This window comes from Lampris incognitus, chromosome 11 (genome assembly GCF_029633865.1).
Source record: "Lampris incognitus isolate fLamInc1 chromosome 11, fLamInc1.hap2, whole genome shotgun sequence".
In the NCBI taxonomy this organism is placed as follows: domain Eukaryota; kingdom Metazoa; phylum Chordata; class Actinopteri; order Lampriformes; family Lampridae; genus Lampris; species Lampris incognitus.
Genome location: NC_079221.1, coordinates 26,137,041 through 26,154,545, shown reverse-complemented (window position 1 = coordinate 26,154,545; position 17,505 = coordinate 26,137,041). Strand labels below are relative to the sequence as shown.

Here is a 17,505-nt window from a genome sequence, read left to right as displayed (position 1 = left end):
CTTACAAGTCCCTGGTTGAGCGCTGCCGTTTTGGAGTTTTCCCTGGGGAATGAGAAGGTCGCCTCTACACGACTGAAAGTTGCTGGAGGGAAGGCTCTGACTGTTGTGTGTGCTTATGCACAGAATAGCAGTTTGGAGTATCTGGCCTTCTTGGAGTCTCTGGGTGGTGTCCTGGTTAGGGTTCCACCTGGGGACTCTATAGTTCTGCTGGGGGACTTCAACACTCACGTGGGAAATGATGGAGAAACCTGGAGGGGCGCGATTGGGAGGAACGGCCTCCCCAATCGGAACCTGAGCGGTGCCTTGTTATTGGACTGCGCGAGTCATGGATTGGCCATAACAAACACCATATTAGAACATAGGGTAGTTCATAAGTGTACTTGGTACCAAAACACCTTGGACCGAAGATCGATGTAGACTTTGTGGTCGTAACATCAGCTCTGCAGCCGTATGTTTGGGACACTCGGGTGAAGAGAGGAGTAGAGCAGTCAACTGAACACCATCTGGTGGTGAGTTGGGTCAGGTGATGGGGAAGGCTACTGGACAGACCTGGAAAACCCAAACGTGTAGTGAGGGTGAAATGGGAATGTCTGGCAGAGGCCCCCTGTCCGTGAGGTCTTCAAGTCCCACCTCCGGAAGAAGTTCTCGTGTATCCCGAGGGAGGCTCGGGACATGGAGTCTGAGTGGGCCATGTTCAAAGCCTCTATTGCCGATGCGGCAGGTAGGAGATGTGGTCATAAGGTCATCGGGGCCTGTTGAGTTGGTAACCTAAGAACCTGCTCGGGTGTGGGAGGAGTTCGGTGAGGCTATGGAGGAGGACTTTTGGTTGGCCTCCTGGAAGTTTGGGCAAACCATCTGGTGACTCAGTAAGGGGAAAAGGGCTTGACTCAGGCTGTATTCAGCCGGCGAAGGGAACTGCTGACCTGGAGTGGGGATGTGGTCAGGCGGTGGAAAGAACACTTTGAGGAGCTCCTGAACCCGGCTAACACGTCCACAGTGGAGAAGGTAGAGTCTGAAGACTCAGGGGAAGCCCCACCCATATCCCTGGCAGAGGTCTCTGAGGTAGTTAAGAAGCTCCTCGGTGGCAAGGCACTGGGTGTGGATGAGATTAGCCCTGAGATGCTGAAGGCTCTGGACATTGTTGGGTTGTCTTGGCTGACAAGCCTTGTCAGTGTCACGTGGAGGTCGGGGACAGTGCCTGTGGAGTGGCAGACTGGGGTGATGATTCCCATATTTAAAAAAGGGGACTGCAGGGTGTGCTCCAATTATCAGGGCATCACACTGCTCAGCCTCCCTGGGAAAGTCTACTCTAGGGTGCTGGAAAGGAGGCTCCAACTGACTGTCAAACCTCGGATCCTGGAAGAACAATGCAGATTCCGTCCTGGCTGTGGAACAATGGACCGACTCTTTAACCTTGCCGAATTGCTGAGGGAGGCATGGAAGTTTGACCAGCCAGTCTACATGTGTTTTGTGGACTTGGAGAAGGCTTACGACTGTGTACTACGGGGCACTCTGTGGGGGGGGGGGTACTGTGGGAGTATGGGGTACCAGGGCAGTTGTTACAAGCCATCCCATCCTTGCATATCCAAAGTGAGAGCTGTGTCCATATTCTCGGCATGAAGTCAAACATGTTTTTGGTGGGTATCGGACTCCACCAAGGTTGTCCCTTGTCTCCGATTCTGTTTGTGATATTCATGGACAGGATCTCAAGACACAGCCAAGGTGAGAAGTGTGTCATTTTGGGAACCTCAGAATTGCATCTCTGCTCTTTGCAGATGATGTGGTTTTATTGTCTTCATCAGAACGCGACCTCCAGCATGCACTGGGCCGGTTTGTAGCTGAGTGTGAAATGGCCGGGATGAGAGTCAGCACCTCCAAGTCTGAGGCCATGGTTCTCTAGTGGAATATGGTGGATTGCTCCCTCTGGGTTGGGGATGAGTTGTTGCCTCAAGTGAAGGAGTTCAAGTATCTCGGGGTCTTCTTCACGAGTGAGGGTAGGATGGAGCAGGAGTTTGACAGGCGGATTGGTGCAGCATCAGCAGTAACGCAGGCGTTGTACCGGACCATTGTGGTGAAGAGGGAGCTGAGCCAGAAGGCAAAGCTCTCAATTCACCAATCAATCTTCGTTCCAACCCTCACCTATGGTCATGAGCTTTGGGTAGTGACCGAAAGGGTGAGATTGCAGATACAAGTGGTTGAAATGAGTTTCCTCTGTAGGGTGTCTGGACTTAGCGTTAGCGGTAGGGTGAGGAGCTCGGACATCCGGAGGGAGCTCAGACATGAAGGAGCAGCGGCTCCTTCATGTCGAAAGGAGCCAGTTGAGGTGGTTTGGGCATCTGATTAGGATGCCTCTTGGGTGCCTTCCTTTGGAGGTTTTCCGGGCATGTCCAACTGGGAGGGAACCCCGAGGTAGACCCAGAACTCACTGGAGGGACTACATGTCCAATCTGGCCCGGGAATGCCTTGGGATCCCCCAGGACAAGCTGGAGCGTGTTGAAGGGAAAGGGACATCTGGAGTGCCCTACATAGCCTGCTGGCACCGCAACCCAACTCCAGAGAAGTGGCTGATGATGAGATGAGAGATGAGTTCTTATAAATCCATATCCTGTTTCAATGTTATACCCTTCTCTCACTCCGATGTGTGACTAATGTTTATTTCTCGTCTCTTCCCTCACATATGAGAATGGTGTGATGAGAGTCTTCCCTGTGTGCATGTGTAGTCTGTCCTTCTGTCAGGACACTGCTTTGCATCCTCATCATCATATTCTTCATATATTTTATAAAGACATTATAATCCTGTTATCCCCTTTCAGTGTTGTATTCTGTAAATCATGTACAACATCCATTGCATGTCTGTTCATCTTGGAAGAGAGATCCCTCCTCTGTTGCGCTCCATGAGGTTTCTTCCTATTTTTTCTCCCTGTTAAAGGCCTTTTTTTTAGGGAGTTGTTCCTTACCTGATGCGAGGGTCTAAGGACAGGATGTTGTATTGCTGTAAAGCCCACTGAGGCAAATTTGTAATTTGTGATAATGGGCTATACAAATAAAACTGACTTGACTTAAATTCTTATTTGGATTCAAAATTTTCTTCCTGCATTTAGTTACAGCAACAATTTCTCCACATGATTCATTTATGCTTCTGGTAACATTATCATTAATTATAATAATAATAATTATTATTATTATTATCATCAACATTTTTATCATTACACATAATCAACACCAGACAGTCACAACACATGCCTGAAAACAGAAAAAGCATCAGCTGAATGCTTTTTTTCCAAGAAAGCTTTTTTTCCAACAGAGTCTAATCATGTGATAAGGGCGGTTGGCTCAGTGGTGATAAAAATTACCTTTTCAAAGATGGAGTACTTGGCCACTTGAAAATTGTCCGGATAAGTAGGAAGATCATTGTCATTTTCAGTATATACCCTGTAAGAAATGAAAATGTGATGACAGAATTATTGAGAGGTTGCTCAACCTACACTGTATTGAGATATCAGAATCATGTTTATTGGCCATGTAGGTTTGCACACATGCAAATTGACTCCAGCTTCATGGCTCTCTCAGTGCACGTAACATAGAATAGAATAACAACACTACAACGCAATACTCTTCAGATATACGTATACACAGGGATTGACTATATACAGGCAAAATAAGAGGTGATAAAGTGCAGTGAGGCAGAGAATATATCAGAGATCTGAAATAAATGTTAGCAGGTGACTTACATACATGTCTGAGGTAGATGGACATGACAGAGCGTACCAGTATACTTACCATGTACAGTACAGTATATACAAAATGGTTGGATTTATTTGACAATGTTAAGCATTCATTTGAATGACAGCCCACGAAAAGAAACTGTTTTTATATCTCGTTGTTTTGGTGTACAGTGCTCTGTAGTGCCTACCAGAGGGGAGGAGCTGGAACATGTTGTGATAGGTCTGCAGTGCTGTTGCCTGCCCATTTCCTGACTCTGGAGGTGTATGTGTCCTCAATGGAGGGCAGGTTGGCACCAATGATTTTCTCTGCAAACTTAACTGTTCATTGTAGTCTGTCCCTGTCTTGTTTGGTGGCCGATCCAAACCAGACAGCGATGGATGTGTAGAGGACAGACTGGATTGTTGCAGTGTAAAACTGAATCAGCAGTTCCTGAGGCAGATTGAGCTTCTTGAGCTGGCAGAGAAAGTACATCCTCTGCTGGTCCTTTTTGATGATTGTGTCTATGTTGGATGTCCACCTTAGATCCGGGGAGATTGTGGAAACCAGAAATCTGTAGGTTTTCACCACAGACACCATGCTGTTGAGTATGGTGGGGGGGGGGGGTAGTGTTCGAGGGCTCCTCCTGAAGTCCACTGTCATCTCCACTGTTTTGAGTGTGTTCAGCTCCAGGTTGTTATGACCGCACCAGAGGGCCAGCTGTTCAACCTCCCGTCTATATGCAGACTCATCACCATCCCGGATAAGGCCAATGATGCTTGTGTCATCCGCAAACTTCTGGAGATTAACAGACCGTTTAACAGACCTGAAGTGCAGTCATTTGTGTCGAGGGAGAAGAGTAGAGGGGAGAGCACAGATCCCTGGGGAGTGCCAGTGCTGATTGTCTTGGTGCTGGATGTTATTTTCCCCAGCCTCACCAGCTGCCTCCTGTCTGTCAGGAAGTTTTTAATCCACTGGCAGATGGGGGCTGGTATAGTGAGCCGGGTGAGTTTGGAGTCGAGGGTATCTGGGATGATGGTGTTGAACGCTGAGCTGAAGTCCACAAACATGACCCTTGCGTATGTCCCTGGGGAGTCGAGGTGTTGGAAGATGTAGTGCAATCCCATGTTGACAGCATCCTCCACTGACCTGTTTGCTTGGTAGGCAAACAGCAGTGGGTCAAGCAGGGGGCCTGTGATTTCCTTCAGGTGGGCCAACATCAGTCCCTCAAAAGATTTCATGACCACAGATGGTAGGGGAATAGGCGTGTAGTCATTTAATCCTGTGATAAGGGGTTTCTTGGGGACCAGGATGATAGTGGAGCCCTTTTTTTCAGATTTTTCCCCCCCAATTGTAACCGGCCAATTACCCCACTCTTCGGAGCCATTCTGGTCACTGCTCCACCCCCTCTGCCGATCCAGCGAGGGCTGCAAGACTACCACATGCTTCCTCTGATACATATGGAGTCGCCAGCTGCTTCTTTTCACCTGACAGTGAGGAGTTTCGCCAGGTGGACGTAGCGCATGGGAGGATCACGCCACTCCCCCCAGTTCCCTCTCCCCCCCAAACAGGCGCCCCAACCAAGCAAAGGAGGCGCTAGTGCATTGGCCATGACACATACCCACATCCAGCTTCCCACTCACAGACACGGCCAATTGTGCTTGTAGGGACGCCTGACCAAGCTGGAGGTAACACGGGTATTCGAACCAGCGATCCCCATGTTGGTAGGTAACAGAATAGACTGCCACGTCACCCGGATGCTTCCAATAGTGGAGCTCTTGAAGAAGGAGGGGACTTCACACAGCTCGTGATCTGCTGAAGATCAGTGTGAAAATAGGGGCCAGCTGGTCAGCACAGACTTTCAGACAGGAGGGTGACACGCCATCCGGGCCCAGTGCCTTCCTAGTCTTCTGGCTTTGGAAGAATTGGTGCATGTCCTCAACACAGATCCTGAGTGCGGGTGGGGGACTGGTGGGGAGGGGATAGTGGCTGGCAGGGAGTGCAGTTGGTAATGTGTTGTGGCCGGAGAGGGTGAGGGGTGTGAAAGTTTGCTTTTCAAACCTGCTTACGATCTAAACCCATTTAGATCATCAGCCAGTTGATGGTTCCCTGTAGTGTGAGGGGATGGTTTCCTGTAGTTGGTAATGTCTTTCAAACCTCTCCAGACTAATGCTGGGTAGTTGGCAGTAAACCTGTTTTTCAACTTTTCAGAGTAGCACCTTTTGCCACTCTGATTTCCTTTGAGTATATTTCTGGCTTTGTTTGTACCGGATCCTATCTCCACCCCTGTAGGCTTCTTTTTGGCCTGACAAAGCTGCCTGAGTTTTGCGGTGAACCAGTGCTTACTGTTGCTGAAGGTACAGAAAGTTTTGGTGGGCACACATATGTCCTCACAAAAGCTGATGTAAGACATCACAGTGTCAGTAAGTTTGTCTAGGTCTGTAGATGCAGCCTCAAAAACACTCCAGTCAGTGCAGTCGAGGCAGGCCTGGAGCTCCAGTTTTGACTCATTTCATCACAGTTTTAACCACAGGCTTTGCAGTTTTTAGTTTCTGGCAGTAGGTTTGGATATGATAAATCAGACAGTGATCAGAGTCCCAGGGCTGCACGGGGGACAGAGTGATATGCGTGTAGCAATGACCCAGTGCAATGATATTGTGTAGCAATGACCCAGTGTTTTTGTCCCTGGTGAGACATTTAACATGCTGTCTGTATTTCGGCAGTTTTGGCTGAGGTTTGCTCTGTTAAAATCCCAAAGGATAATGAGTAGGAAGTCTGGATATTTGTGCTCCATGTTTGTAATTTGAACAGCCAGGTGTTTTAACGCCTCTTTAACACAGGCCTGGGGTGGGACATAGACACCGACCAGAATAAAGTGATGAAAATCCCCGCGGTGAATAAAATTGTTTAGAAAAAGGTCTCGAAGTGAGGGCTCCATGATTTATTCGACACTGTGACATCCATCCACCAACCTTCATTTATGTAGAAGCATATGCCACCACTCCATATTTTTCCCGATGGCTCCGTTTCATGGTCCGCCCAAAGGAGTTGGAACTGCGGCAGATGAAGTGTAGTGTCCATTATATATGCTCACTAAGCCAGGTTTCAATGAGATACAGGGTGGCAGATCTGGAAAAGTCCGAGTTTTTTCCATTTATGAGTAGGAATTCATCCATATTTTTGGCCAGAGAGTGGACATTTGTCAGGTGGATTGACAGGAGCGCCGTTCTAAATCCCCACAGTCGCAGTTTAATGAACGCTCCGGCTCGCTTACCCCTTCGGCGTTGTCCGCACAGGGCTGTACCAATCAAGAGCTTGGAAAGACTTTCGTTAAAATGTTCAGTTAAAGTTGGTAAAAAAGTCTGTTCGGTTTGTCCAGTGGACAGTTGGAGGCTAAAAGTTCTTCCCTGCTGTATGTGATCAGTGAGTGGGTGCTGGAAACTAAACAAATAAACAAAAACAGAAGTACAAAACAGCGTAGAACCGAGGCTACTGTCTGCAGCGCCATCTTAATGTATCGCCAGATATTCTCCTGGAGTAAATGTTCACTAAAAAAATATTAAATTTGATAATAGCATTGTTAATCTGATATAAAAAATTTGACCCAATATTCCCTTGGATTACAAAATTAAAAAAAAAATCGAAAAGATTTCTTAACTACCTACTAGAATATTTTGGTGAAAAGTACAACAGAAATGTAACTAATGAAACTTTGCTTTGGTCCTTCCTTGCTTGTATTCAATTTGAAAACTAGGGCAGCGTGTTAAGAGTATCCCTCAAATTTTTCAAAGATAGATATTTCTAATAACCATGTCCAGCAGCGCCATATTTAGGAGAAAGTTGGGACGATTTCTGAGAACCCTGGACTATCAGGTGCGTTCGTAAAATATTGAAACATAAGGTAAATAACTCTTTATCCGTCAATGTGATATCTTTTCACAGGGTCGAAAATCATTGGGGGCATCCCTGACTTTGTCCGAGATTTCAACACTGGGTATGCAGCTTTTCTGTGCCACAAATCGACCTGAAATAGCAAACTCTTGTCTTGACCTTCACAGCCCATCCACTCATTTAAAAAGCTCCTCTTCCTTTGACTTGACTGAAATGCACATTAACAAAAAGTAATCCATTCTCATGCAGGGATCAGTTACAATTGTTTTGGCTCTAAAAAAAATGTATGTGACATTTTCAAACAAAATTATGTCACTGGAAGGCAGTGGACTTGATCAGACTGTTCAAAGGAAAAAGGTGATCAGACAAATGAGTCCCCTGACGTTTAACTCAAAATATTAGAAGGCCGAGTTGAACCATGCAGTATTATTGGCATTGGTGTCCTGAATTAAAATGTTCACTTGATTTATAGAAAATTTGCTTGATTGAAATAATCCATATTGCACAATTCCTTTTTCTTAATAAAATAATTAAAAAAAAGAAATAAACTGTGCATAGTGACAATGGATCCACAGGTCTGCTAACACTAGACTCTAGCTGCTCATAAACTTCTATAGTGCTGTGTGTGCTGAAAGGTAACAGCCATTTCCCCGAATAAAATATCACTTAAATCACTTGTAATGACAAAGGCAAAACTATTCCTTCCTGCCATTCAGCGTCAAGTCTCAGCTCTGAGATGCAGTGTAAATGCACCGATATACTGCTCTCAAAGGTGATCGACAGCTAGCTTCAATGGCCATTCCTCACCTGAACTTTCCCAGTAACTTTCCAGAACCCTCCCGATTGCCACCCTCCTCTGTCTGGCATTCGGGGTTGAGAGTCCTGGGCTGGTCACTGGAGAGACTGGTAACAGATTTGTTTGTTGGCACCACGAACACTGAAACAAACGGAACAGCATGCAGGCATGCAAACATGCACAAACATATGCCATTACATGCCAACAATTTACTGTATTTTGAAGGTACAGATTTTGGGCCTGAAAAATATTGGCTGAAGCTGGGTTAGCTCATTGTGAAAGGGATTTTTTCCCCCTCACTATTTACAGTAGCTAATAAGGATGTATAAAAGTCCATTCTTTCCACATGGAACCAAATCACACTCACACTTGCACAGACACACCCATATCTACCTACTTACAAACAGAACCTACCCACATATACATACATACATACATACATACATACATACATACATACATACATACATACATACATACATACATACATACATACATACATACATACATACATAAAATGCAGACATAAAACACTTCCCTGTCAAGGGTGTAGCTGTTCTAAAACCAACCGATCATATTTGGCATACACAATAATATAATCAAGCACACATTCCTATCTACTTAAATCTATTTGACTTGGAGCAATTTTAGTCATTGTGTCTATATTTCAAAAAGCCAATGACTGAGGCAAGAGACCGTAGCTTTTGTAACTGTGAGCTGACAAACGAGACAAACACCTAATGACTCAGAGACATGATAAGAGGAAAACAAACAGCCAGTGCCAAGTCTTAAGTCACTAACTTGAACTCACTGGAGTCGGTCTCTGATAGTGGTGTGGACTCAGAACACAGTGTCCCCTGTACTCATGCCTTGGTTTATGCAATCCCACTCTATAAATAACACTATAAACACTAAAAACATTTTACATCTTTGATCACTTAAGTACTGAATTAAACCACCTTTAATAGTTTGGATGTTATGTAAAAACAACCCAAAAGAAGATGAACTGATTTGAAGTAAATAAATGATTAACAGTACAATAACAGTACAATAGACAGAGAGACAGAAGACAGACAGATAGATAGATAGATAGAAGACTGACATACAGACTAAAGGGGAGATAATCAGACAAATAGATAAATGGGGTACAAGTAATTTGTTATATCTGTTTCTGTGGCACTTTGGCTGTGACTTACAACACTGCAGATGTGCAAGTCAAGATCTGTAAGTATATCTAGTAGACAGAAGCAACAGTTAGATGGCGTACATTTCTGAAGCTTTAATTTCTTCAAGTACTAAAACTTCCATCAGTAACTTGATGCAAATGTATCACCACTCCCCCACCTCCCACTCACTCACTCTTTAACTTCCATAAATCTTTGCAGTACCTTTAAAAGGACAGGTACCTTTCTGTGAGATTGGGCCCGGCCTTGGTGACGAGAGTGGGAGAGGAGGGGAGGGGAAGGTGGAGGATGCAGAGGGAGGAGGATGATAAGGGGGAGGCAGAGGAGAAGCGTCCAGCTTGTACTCCTCCGAGGGCAGGATGACGCCTCTCTCCAGACAGTGATAGATGTAGTCCACCCCCACCACAGGGGTCTGGTATTTCTGGGCACTACGCAGCCTGTTGGAGCTCAGACTGGCCACACCACTGGCCACTATAAAGGAACACTGTGGGAAGAAGGGGAGGAGGGAGAGAGAGGGAAATTCAGGTTGGGGAAAGGAGTGAGTGAGTTAGAGAGAGAGAGAGAGAGAGTGTGTGTGTTTTGGTAAATGAGTGAGTAAATAAGCAAGATAATGAGTAAGAGCTCATGTAATTGAGTTAATGACTGTAAAACCATTAGAAACAGAGACAAAGAGAGACAGAGAGTCGATACATTGCTGATGCCAAGCCCTGACCACAGTGGTGGGATGTAGCCTACTGGTGAGTGTTTGGCCTAATTGTCAAAGTGTCTGACCTGCTCATTAACCACATAAGAGATGTTGCCCCCATTCTCAGTTACAGCAGACTTCAGCTTCTGCTTCTGCTTAAAGGGCAGGTTCTTCAGCTCCAAAAGCACAGCGCAGTTCTCAAACAAACCCATGCCTGACAAGAGGGAGAAGGGAAGGAAGTCATCCATGAGTGCTGCACCCACACAAATATTTGCACACTATCACAATCACATACAGGCATACATAGATAGCCAATAGCCGCACACTCCTAGTGAAACTTAACTGAGAAACTCAAGATAGAGCAACCAAAAAATAAAAAATAAAAAAAATACATAGCTAGATCATTTTCTCTCATTGCACCTGAAAACTGAACTGTCTTAACAACTAACAAGAGGAATGAATCTGTTTTTCAAATGATGAGTTCAGGTTCAAGTTTCATTTATCAAATGCACAACAATACAACGTGGTAGACATTGCTGGCAATGACACGTAGGCATCAGGCTAAAAAAAAAACAAAGAACAAAAAAAAAAAACATTAAAATCTGAAGTTAAAGCTAAAATCTAAAAAAAACTGGAATCTAAAAATTGACTGAATAAAATCAAAACGATTTACAGACCAAAAAACAAACAAAAACTCTATTTAAACTAAAATCTCAAATTTATACTTGTCAATTTAGGGAGAGGGAAGGAATTGCACCTATATTTTCAGATCAATATCACTGGTTGAATTTCGACGTATGCTGCTAAGAGTACACAAAGGCCCGACTAACACACCCGCGCGCGCGCGCGCACGCGATGGAGATTAATAATAATCATCCAGTGAGTCAACCAGGGGCATCCAGTGAGTCACTGGATTATTTTGCTCCTAATTTGTTGAGCACTTTCCCTGCCGTTGAGTGTTTCTTTTTTTTTTAATAAAGTTAATCATCATCGTCATCATCATTACATTTATATTGCGCTTTTCTAAACACCCAAAGCGCTTTATAGAATGTGGGTTGAGTTTATCAGCACCTTTCTACTGCGGCCAGAGGTAATAAACCAAAGTGAGCATTGAAAGGTCATGACAGTTCCAACAATATATATATACTTTTGTTGTTTTGTTTCGTATCGAAATAAAAGAAAGACCAGTGTCGCGCTTACTCACAATAAAAACTAAGCGTCGAACTACCAAAGCGCACACACAAACCGATAGCAGTAACGTTGGATGAATTAGCAACAAAATAAAAAGCTTACTTCCCAATGCAGCTCCCGACGGTTTTAAAAGTGTCGCCAAATTTTGACAAGTTATAACGATTTAACAGCGGACTCTTTACGTCGCGGCGGTTGTCTTCCTGACTGAGCGACACGGACACACCCCCTCTCCGACATCTGATTAATGTTTACGGCACGACGGCGCTGCTCTGCCCTCCCTTCCCTGTGTGGAGAGTGTATGTTACTACACTACAAAATGGAAAAGCTGCGTCTGCAGAAGCGCACCTGCGGTAGGGGTGTCCTTCATTAAAGTTATGAGACGGATGTGTACCGTGAATATTACATTCGCGAACATGCACCTGAACATTCACCACACGTTAACTTGTGAGGTTTTTTTCCCAGCATGGGAGGCATTCATTGCCTTATCTTGTCTCGTCGCTGTAGGAGGGTTCCCGTGCAACGTCATCACAGAGATGCGTGCGCAACTAGGAGGCAGAAAGCAGCTACGGCGCAGACATTTTAACCAAGATAGAGCTCAGATACAGCAGGGGTGACTCCTTTGGAATGTTGAACATTTCCATTGTTGTACCGCTTTGGTAGCTCTCAAACGATTATGTATCTTATAATCTTTTGAGAGCTACCAAAGCGATTTTGCCCCCTGGCTACGCACGCACCCAGTAATGTTTGTAAACAGGAAACCCGTCTATAGATATAAGGAATAACACCCGGTAGAGTCCAAACATGATACTTCAGATTATAATGACAGGAGTAGAGGCTATACCATACCCCCCCACACACACATACATACACACAAACATAATCTCTTATGTTTTACTGTTAGCTTCAAAGTACTTTAGGTCTGTTGTATTCATGTTTTAGTGCTTGGTCTTGAAATGCCTCATTAACTACACCTATTGTATCATGTCTATGTCCTCAGAAATTTCATTAGTGTTTTTCTAAATATTCCCAAGTCCTAGGTCTGCTCTGTGGGCTTGCAACACGTTCTTATGCTTCGGGTTGACTCAGCCTCGTGTCTTGTCTCAAAGTTTACATTCTGAAGGCCTTATGAAACCGAGGCTGTCAAAATGCCAACTTCGAGATAAGACTCCAGCCTCAGACAGTGCGCACTCATCATTTTTCAAGACCGGTTGAGAACAAGACTTTAATTTGCTTTTCCCCCCCGAAATGAATATTAGACATCCCCTGAGCAGTTAAGCTCAATCTAATCTAATGTGTTTTTTCCTTTATTATCATCAGTTTTTGTCTCTTAAACACTGGAAATTGGAATCTATTTCTTCCTTGGAGGAGGAAAAATGAACCCCAAATAAATATAACAGTGCAGTGAAATTTTGTATTTTACTACGATGGTAGACTGCTACAGTTACAGTTATGGTGTTCAGTTGGACTTGCACTGTTCTGGTGTCAGTCTTTACATGCATTTTGGCCCCACTGGTCTTGAGTTGGACCCACCACCTTAAAGTTTTGGACTTGACTCAGCTTCGCCCCCATGAAGACATGGTCTGGACTTGGTCTTACCTTGGGTGGTCTTGACTATGAGTCTACCATGCCTTGTATTCATGTACTTTTGTATAAATTCCACTAAAGAATACCCTCTAATGTCTTATTGCCAGGGTGGATTCTAGATCACCTTTGTTTGTTGTAAGGTCTTGATTTATCTCCTCTTCTGCAATGCATTGCAGCCAATAAATTTGATCTGACGAAAGTAAACAAATCCAACTTTGATAATCTTAAAAAATTATATAACCAGCAGTTCTAGCAAAGCAAGCAGGTGGAGCTGAGGTGCATTTCAACTGCACTGTTGAGATTTATCCAACATGAGTCGCTGTACCTTCTCAGTTGCTCTGCCAACTCTTTGTTGATGATCTACCTTGTTTTGTCTGTGAAAGATTTAGAAGAACTTTAGAAGATCAGTACATGAGATGGGAGTGGGGCTATAATAAGGAACAAATTAGACCATTTCCACTTAAGGGCTCACAGTTTGTCTTTAGGTTATTCTGAATTCTTTTTTTTTCTTTTTTTTTCTTTTTACAGGTAACAGTTTACAAAAAAAAATCAGTGGTTCAGAATCTTCAGATGGCTCTGTACTACAGCAGCAAAGGAGATATTGTGAAGGTCAGTTGTTTCTGATGTTTTTTCAAAGCTATCAACATTGAAAAGGACATCATAATAGTACATTATAGTATATACCAAGTTATATATTATATATATACTGACAGCGGAATGGTGAGGATGCAAGGAGTAGGGGTGACGAAGGCAAATGAATTTAAATACTTGGGGTCAACTGTCCAAAGTAACGGAGATTGCAGGAGAGAGGTGAAGAAGAGAGTACAGGCAGGGTGGAGTGGGTGGAGAAGAGTGTCAGGAGTGATTTGAGACAGAAGGTTACGTTACATTACGTTACATTACAGTCATTTAGCTGACACTTTTATCCAAAGTGACTTACAATAAGTGGATTTAATGTAGGAAATCAGGAGAACTACTAGTCATCAGAGGTCATAATGGCATCTTCTCTCTAACCAAGCATCTAAGAGCAAAACCAGTGCTAAAGTAAAAGCGCAAGAAAGAGATTTAAAAAAAGAGTGAATACAATAAGTGCTAAGAGCAAGTAACAGGGTAGTAGTTCTTGAAGAGGTGAGTTTTCAACCTGCGCCGAAAGATGGGCAGCGACTCCGCTGTCCTGACATCAGTGGGGAGTTCCACCACTGTGGGGCCAGGACAGAAAAGAGCCGTGACCGGGTCCATCGGTAGCAGGGGCCTCTGAGGGACGGGGCAACCAGGCGTCCCGAGGCAGCAGAGCGAAGTGGTCGGGCTGGGGTGTAGGGCTTGACCATGGCCCGGATATAGCAAGGAGCTGTTCCTTTCACTGTCCTGTAGGCTAGCACCAGAGCCTTAAACTAGATGTGAGCAGCTACTGGGAACCAGTGTAGGGATATGAGAATGGAAGTTGTGTGGGAGAACTTAGGGCGGTTGAACACCAGACGAGCTGCAGCTTTCTGAACAAGCTCCAGAGGTCTGATGGCTGATGCCAGGGCGCCAGCAAGGAGGGAGTTGTCGTAGTCCAGCTGGGAGATGACCAGAGCCTGTATGAGCATCTGTGCCATCTTGTCGGTGAGGAATGGACGAATCCTCCTGATGTTATAGAGGAGAAATCTGCAGGAGTGAGCAACCGATGCAACATTTGCAGCAAACGACAGTTGGTCATCCAGGATCACAACCAGAGTCCTCGCAGTCTGAGTTGGCATTACCACAGTGTTGTCAATGGTGATGGCCAGGTCTCGGTGCGGGCAATCTTTCCCCGGGAGGAACATCAGCTCTGTCTTGTCCAGATTGAGCTTCAGGTGGTGTGTCGCCATCTACTCCGAGATGTCAGTCAAGCACGCAGCAATACGTGTCTCTGCTTGTGTGTCAGAGGGAGGAAAAAACAAGATCAGCTGGGAGTCATTGGCATAAAAATAGTAAGGGTACCAGCAAGAGTTAAAGGGAAGGTTTACAAGATGGTTGTGAGACCAGCTATATTATATGGTTTGGAGACAGTGGCACTGATGAAAAGACAGGAGGCGGAGCTGGAGGTGGCAGAGTTGAAGATGCTAAGAATTTCATTGGGAGTGACGAAGAAGGACAGGATTAATAATGGTGATATTAGAGGTACAGCTCAGGTTGGATGGTTTGGAGACAAAGCAAAAGAGGCAAGATTGAGATGGCTTGGACATGTATGGTGGAGAGATGCTGTGTATATTGGGAGAAGGATACTGAATATGGAGCTGCCAGGGAAGAGGAAAAGAGGAAGGCCAAAGAGGAGGTTTATGGATGTGGTGAGGGAAGAAATGCAGGTGGCTGGTGTGACAGAGGAAGATGCAGAAGACAGGAAAAAATGGAAACGGATGATCCACTGTGGAGGCCCCTAACAGGAGCAGCCGAAAGTAGTAGTAGTAGTTGTAGTAGTAGTAGTAGCAGAAGAAGAAGTATATACCAAGTTAAAAAAAAAGGTGATTTAGCATGCTACAGTTACACTCTAAATAACATGTTTTTTTTCTATGCCATTTTTCCATGCTAATATTACAGGTGCCTTTCCTTAAATTGAAGGATGAAGTCCCAAAAGATGAAATGGGAATTTTCAAAGAGCTGGCTGCTGAATGCTTCTGTTTGGGCTGTTTGATGGCTTTAAACAACCTTGATTGGAAGGGTCATGTGCGCGAGCCGGATCCTTGGAACCTATTCCCAATCAACATCAGGACAACTTCGGAAGGGGAGAATGAGCCAATGGAGCAATAAAGTGAAGCAATGAAGTTGATCCCTGTCTGTTTGGATTAGGATAAATGGTCATTGTTGATGCTTATGTGTCATGAATCGAGAATTACCCTATTTAGCAAAGCCTGCAATTTATCAATTCATTAAACAACAACAATGACAACAACAATATTTGCGGGTTTTATTCGTCTTTAATCTGTAAGATGCTACATCATATTATCTTAAAGTGTCAGCAAGTAGCAGATCAATTTAGGTGTCACCAACAGGTGTCATAGAACACTATATAGTAATCCTGTCATAGCCAAGAGTTTACCTCAAGTTGAGAACATGTAGACTAGGAGTTTCTTATAGTGATAGTGAGTGATAGGAGGTTCAGATTACAAAGTAGCTGGACAATGGCACAAATTAATATCACAGACATATATCATAGCCAGTAATGCATATCATGTCTAGTGGAACTATGGGCACATCAGTAATAGTAATAGTATAATATAGGTTTTCACTTCCTTGAAGCACCTGGAACATAATATAATGACGATAATAACACTAAGGCTATTTAATAACACAACTACAACCACTACAGATAGTACAGCAATGATGTCTCTTAACAATGATGCTGATGATATTGATAAAAAAATAACTGATAATTTGAAGACCTCATTAAGAAGTTATTTAGAGAGGGCTTTAAAACAGAGGTGTTAATATGCCACCATCAGGTCGTTCAAGTTTCTCACAGAAGCAGGACAATGAGTCTAAATCACCTACAGTAGACCAGTGATAAATGACTGACTGATTAAATGATACAGACCTGCATTTTTTCAGCTTTACTCCCCCTGTTTCAGACAGACACGTCCGTTTCCCACCTAATCTATCCACTGCTTTTAACATAGATATCCACTTTGGATATCCATAAATATCCATGTGCAGATATCTCACATTACAGTTTTTGTGAAATGCAACCAATGTTGTAAAAATACCCTACCCAGTGAAAGTGTGATATTTATTAATAAACAACTAGTGACCAGAAACAGCACATGGAAACTTGCTGAAACTGTCTGTTTGACAAGACCTGACTGTGGGAATGTGTAATTATATTCTTCAGGTGTAATACTGAGTTAATCCACAAGGGAGAATGAGAAGTCACATTTAAGGACACATTTAGTGCCCACAGTCTGTGTCTCACTGCTGAGAATATCACCATATGAAAGTTTAACTGAGCTTCTTCTGTGAAGGTCCTCAAGATCCTCATCACCAGTCCCGTGACAGTATCAGAATCTGAGAGATGCTCCTCAGATTTGAAGGGGAAACATTCCTGTGGAAAATCAAAATTAGGAGGAGCATCTTCATGCCTTGGCAACGCTGGAGAAAAACAGACTTCACCAAAACAGTCGCTAAGAAATTCACATCTCTCGAGGTGAGAGGAGCAAAATTGATGTACAAAATATCACCACAGAGAGGCAGTGCTGTGTTTTATTACTCTGGGTCAACCTGCTCTGTAATTGGGAATGTACCTTTTGCACATGCAAATATATGAATGAATATATCTAATTCATTTGATGCTGGAAGTTAATATTGGCATGATTGTTTTGAACTTTTTAATGTGGTGAGGGCAGGGGGTCAGCAGCACCTCCAACAAGAGATAAAAGTGCCAGTGGCCACTACTTTCAAGCAGTAATTAAACATTTTTTTTAAACTTTCAATGTAAATTTCATCTTTTCTGAAACAAG

The 17,505-nt window shown here is 43.9% G+C and overlaps 1 protein-coding gene and 1 long non-coding RNA gene across 6 annotated transcripts in view; one reads left to right on the top strand and one right to left on the bottom strand.

Moving 5' to 3' along the window:
* Window positions 1-11,675, bottom strand: part of parp4 (poly (ADP-ribose) polymerase family, member 4) — a 79,986-nt gene extending 68,311 nt beyond the window's left edge. For all 5 annotated transcript variants that reach the window (XM_056289243.1, XM_056289244.1, XM_056289245.1 and 2 more), the window contains exons 1-5: window positions 11,552-11,675; window positions 10,345-10,472; window positions 9,796-10,057; window positions 8,401-8,530; window positions 3,354-3,432 (exon numbers count right to left, since the gene is read on the bottom strand). In XM_056289243.1, coding sequence (XP_056145218.1) covers window positions 3,354-3,432; window positions 8,401-8,530; window positions 9,796-10,057; window positions 10,345-10,470 — 597 coding nt within the window. In that variant the 5' untranslated portion in view covers window positions 10,471-10,472; window positions 11,552-11,675. The remainder of the gene's footprint in view (window positions 1-3,353; window positions 3,433-8,400; window positions 8,531-9,795; window positions 10,058-10,344; window positions 10,473-11,551) is intronic.
* Window positions 10,240-15,824, top strand: LOC130120606 (uncharacterized). The gene is made up of 3 exons (XR_008810993.1): window positions 10,240-10,310; window positions 13,562-13,642; window positions 15,593-15,824. It is a non-coding gene; the product is annotated as an uncharacterized LOC130120606 (long non-coding RNA).
* The last annotated feature ends 1,681 nt before the right edge of the window (window positions 15,825-17,505 follow it).